The sequence below is a fragment of the Triticum aestivum genome, chromosome 2D, assembly GCF_018294505.1.
Source record: "Triticum aestivum cultivar Chinese Spring chromosome 2D, IWGSC CS RefSeq v2.1, whole genome shotgun sequence".
Classification (NCBI taxonomy): Eukaryota; Viridiplantae; Streptophyta; class Magnoliopsida; order Poales; family Poaceae; genus Triticum; species Triticum aestivum.
In genome coordinates this window covers 85,416,967-85,421,762 of record NC_057799.1, presented here as the reverse complement: position 1 = coordinate 85,421,762, position 4,796 = coordinate 85,416,967, and the positions used below count along the sequence as shown (strand labels likewise).

The 4,796-nt window shown below is 47.1% G+C and overlaps 1 protein-coding gene across 1 annotated transcript; it reads right to left on the bottom strand.

The window, feature by feature from the left end:
- Positions 1-1,893: 1,893 nt before the first annotated feature.
- On the bottom strand, positions 1,894-2,957 carry LOC123048862 (indole-3-acetic acid-amido synthetase GH3.8-like). The gene has a single exon (XM_044471887.1). The coding sequence runs from the start codon at positions 2,945-2,947 to the stop codon at positions 2,084-2,086; it is 864 nt and encodes a 287-aa protein (XP_044327822.1). The 5' UTR covers positions 2,948-2,957; the 3' UTR covers positions 1,894-2,083.
- Positions 2,958-4,796: the final 1,839 nt, after the last annotated feature.

Below are 4,796 nucleotides of genomic sequence, written 5' to 3'. Positions count from 1 at the left end.
ACGAGATATACTAGGGTAGTTGGTGATTGCATGTCCCTTTGTCGGTACGTCGTCGTCCCTACTCATTATTTCTGTCGATACGTATGCACTATTTCATGATCTTCTAATGTTTTGAAGAAGTGGCCAAGTGATAGTTAGGGTAAAATGACCAACATTTGAATTGACGACAATGATAGAGCAAAGATGGATGAATTCCATGGATCTGGAAGGAGGAACGACGGGGAGAAAACCGCTTTTTCTAGATGCAGGGAAGGTACTGAAAGAGACGATGACATAGGGAGTTAAGGACACACTTCTAATTTTGTAAAATATACATTAGGGGTCTCCCCTACTATTTCACGTTAAAAAAGAGACATGATAGAGAAAGAAGTGGGAGAAAGAATTGGAAGTTGCCGTTATATGGATGAATATCCATCATGTTTGACGTACACTTCTGAATTAGAACAATGACCAGTGTATACATTTTTAAGACCCGTAGCAACGCACGGGCATTCAACTAGTACTATTGACAAGGAAGATAAATTCAGGTGATCTTTAAAGCTTGGGTTGTGATTCTAGTCTAACCATTTGGTTTCTTAGAGATAATAATTGACATATCTTGAAAATGCACAAAAGAACAGAATTAAAAAACAAACAATCTAACATATCATAGTAAACATATAGGACACATATTAGTGCACCGCTTTTCAGACGTAGACAACATTGCATGTGTCACAAATTTCCACTTCACCCTTACCCGGATGCAAAACATTTCAAATTCAGTGGTGAATATGGAGAATGTTTGTGCCCTCCATAGTAGGCTCCTCCTCCCTCTATTCCTAAATATATGATCTTTTGTTAGTTTACAGTTTTTTTCTTTTCGCAATGTTCAAATTCTCTTCATATATGGAAACCCTTCCAGTTCTTCTGCCTTACATGCCTAGTACAGAAAAAACACGTTGTTTATTGCTCACTTGTTGGCATGTACTCCCATACCGAAAGCTTTACTAAACGCCAAGAGGCCACATGGCAGCTGACTGTGAGCAGTTCTACGTATAAAATTAGAAATGCAAAATTTTCCTCTGATGATTGGATTGGTTAAACAGCCCGACCTAATAGCAATGTGTTTGGTTACTTGTGTCCATCCACCATACTGTTTCTTGGTTGTTTTGCTGTTTACTTGCATCATTTGAGCCAGACTAGCGTCACAATCATTGTATCTGATATCATCATTCAATAATTAGGATTATAATTGAGTATTTTACGGCTTTATCATAGCACGTGATGTATTTGAGCACGAGCTCAAATGAGTGCGGCTGAACAGTAACCCCGAAAACAATTTTAAAAAGTTTCAAAAAATTCTGATTTTTTTTGTGTGCAAACATTGACAAAAGTTCTCAATGCTCACAAAATTTCATCACAAAATAACATTCTTGGAAGTCGCAGAAAAAAAACAAAATTGATGCTCCAAAAATGCTATTTCCAAAAACATTTTGGAGTACTGATTTTGTTTTTTTTGTCACGACTTGTATGAATGTTATTTTTGGATGAAATTTTGCAAGCAGCGAGAACTTTTGTCAATGTTTACACCCAAAAAAATTCAGAATTTTTTCAAATGTTTTTCATTTTTTTGATTTTACTGTTCATCCCGAGCTCAAATGAGCTCAGGAGCAGAACATGACTTTCGCTTTATCGTATTTGTTTAGAGGCATATAGACATGAAAGGAGAGAGGAGCAACCGCACCCGGTGTCGAAAGAACAGAGCAAACAATACAACACAGTGCTAAGCTCACCTAGCTCGAACTGCAGGCAAGGAAGGCGAGGAGACGAGACACATGACACCTAGACCGCGTCACGAACAATGTGAGACACATAGACAGCTGGGTATGAGCAATTCTACGTACAAAGTTGAAATATCAAACAAAGCACGATTTATTAAAGAAGGGAGTGAAAACCACACATCCGATCAACAACAATCTGAGGCACATCGTTCAAGCGAGATACACAATGACGCCTAGGACCAAGGCCAGCTGAAGCCTCTTCATACCCAAGGAAATCAATCATCCCAAGCATTGGCGAGCATGACCCGACGAGCTGTCTCCTTCTAGTCGTTGCGCCGTGCTGGAGTCCAGTGCGGTAAGCCAGGGCTGAAGTGGGCGGACACGACGCACGAGTCGAGCAGGTCAACGACGGGCGGAAGCGCGACGCAGCGGGGCACCTTGTACTGGTTGATGGACGCGCCGCGAGAGATGGCATAGTCCATGAGCTCCTCGAAGGTGCCGGGCCGGACGACCAGGATCTCGAGCGGCCCGACGGACCCATCCGCCACCCGGCTCTGCCTGTAGACCGCGTTCAGGGCCTCCTCCATCTGCAGGCAGCACCCGTCGATGGTCTCCTTGCTCACCGCCTCGTCGCTGGTGGTCAGCAGCTCCCAGTAGATGACGTAGTGCCCCGGGATGCGCTTGGTGCACGCGTGGCTGGTGTACTCCGCCACGAACGCGCCGTGCGGCCGGAGCAGCTCCGAGGCCCGCTCCACGGCGCGCTGCAGCTCGACCTCGTCGGTCTTGTCGGACTCGACGGAGAGCAGCACGTTCTTGCGGCGCACGAACGTGAACCGTGGAGCGGCGTTGTGGTAGCCCGCCACGCGGAGCACGTCGCCGACGCGGTACCGGTTGAGCCCGGCGTAGGTGGTGATCACCACCTCGTACTCCCGCCCAGCCTCCACGCGGGCGAGGTCCACCAGCCGGGCCGCGTCACCTTCAGGCGCCACGACCTCGCCTGTGGTCGCGTCGTCCACGGGGAGGAACTCGAAGTAGGCCATGTTGGGCATGATGGTGTAGGACACGTCGGTCGGGTTGCACAGCGGCTGAAGGTTGATGCCGAAGTAGTACTCGGAGGACGCGTACGAGGTGGACACCAACGGCAGGCCGCCGGCGTAGTATTCCAGGGCCGGGACGTACTGCGCCATGGTGCCAGTTGTAGTTGCAGAATCAGTTCTAACTCTTTCTCACACGAAGAACACGAGTGTTTGCGCTGCGTTCGACCTCTGCAGCCTTTTTTTTTCTTCTTATTCAGTCAAGTGCTTCAGAACAGAAACTACAAGATACTCGGTCCACGAGCAGGCTGATCGGACGTGCCATCCCACGTCCTCCCGATCGCTAGGGTGTGGCCGTCACACGTTTATAATCGTGCCATCCCACGATCCACCTGTGACGGCTCAGCTAAACAAACTAACTGAAAGTCTGAAACTACGCCAAGTCGGGAACAGATTCCACGCTGCATGGCCCTTTATTTTAGCTAAGAAAAAACTAGAGGATAACAAACAGCTCAACGGGATTATTTGCTAACAAATCACCTCCTTAAGCCCGTTGCACAGTCTTCACTTCAACGACACCAAGCATCTTCCTCATCTCAACGAATCTGGTGCGCCCCAATGCCTTGGTTAGAAGATCAGCAAGTTGATCAGTTGTTCCAATGTGCTTCACGCCAGCTCTTCCTTCCTCGACGCACCCCCTGATGAAGTGATACTTAACATCAATATGCTTGCTCCGGTCGTGATGCACCGGATTTTTGCTCAGTGCGATAGCTGACTGGTTATCAACCATAAGGTCGAACATGGCCGGAGCTTGTCCTGTCATTTCCCCGAGCAATCTGCTGAGCCAGACCCCTTGACAAGCGCCGCTCGCTGCTGCCACATACTCCGCCTCGCAGGATGATGTGGTCACTATCTTTTGTTTCTGCGAGCTCCATGTCACAATGTTCTTTCCAAGCATGAACACAACTCCAGAAGTGCTCTTTCTGTCATCTATGTCCCCGGCATGGTCACTATCACTGTAACATGTCAGCACCAAACCCTTTGCACCAGCCCTGTAGCAGCATCCATACCCCTTAGTACCTTGTACGTACCTAAGAATTTGTTTCACTGCCGTCCAATGCTGCTTGCTTGGTGCCTCCATGTACCTGCTCACAATGCCGACGACACATGCTATATCAGGCCTTGTATTGACCAAGTAACGAAGACTGCCGATCACACTCCTGTACAAAGTGGCATCCACGGCTTCAACTCCATCCCTTTTGCTGAGCTTGAGGCGGTATTCCATTGGAGTTGCACACGGTTTGCATTGCTCCATGCCTGCAACCTCCAAAATCTTCTGAGCATAGCTGCTTTGACAGATCTTGATCTCACCACTTCTCTGCTCAACTTCAATACCCAAGTAGTAGGACAGTAGGCCGAGATCACTCATTTTGAACAGCCATTGCATCTCCTGCTTGAACTTGTCAATATCATCCTGACTAGTCCCGGTAATCACCAGATCTGTTGGAAATATGCCCTAGAGGCAATAATAAATGGTTATTATTATATTTCTTTGTTCATGGTAATTGTCTATTGTTCATGCTATAATTGTATTGTCCGGAAATCGTAATACATGTGTGAATACATAGACCACAACGTGTCCCTAGTAAGCCTCTAGTTGACTAGCTCGTTGATCAACAGATAGTCATGGTTTCCTGACTATGGACATTGGATGTCATTGATAACGGGATCACATCATTAGGAGAATGATGTGATGGACAAGACCCAATCCTAAGCATAGCATAAAAGATCGTGTAGTTTCGTTTGCTAGAGCTTTTCCAATGTCAAGTATCTTTTCCTTAGACCATGAGATCGTGCAACTCCCGGATACCGTAGGAGTGCTTTGGGTGTGCCAAACGTCACAACGTAACTGGGTGACTATAAAGGTGCACTACGGGTATCTCCGAAAGTGTCTGTTGGGTTGGCACGGATCGAGACTGGGATTTGTCACTCCGTGTGACGG

Coding starts and splice junctions, on each gene's coding strand:
- LOC123048862 (XM_044471887.1), bottom strand. CDS start 2,947: ATGGCGCAGTACGTCCCGGCCCTGGAATACTACGCCGGCGGCCTGCCG.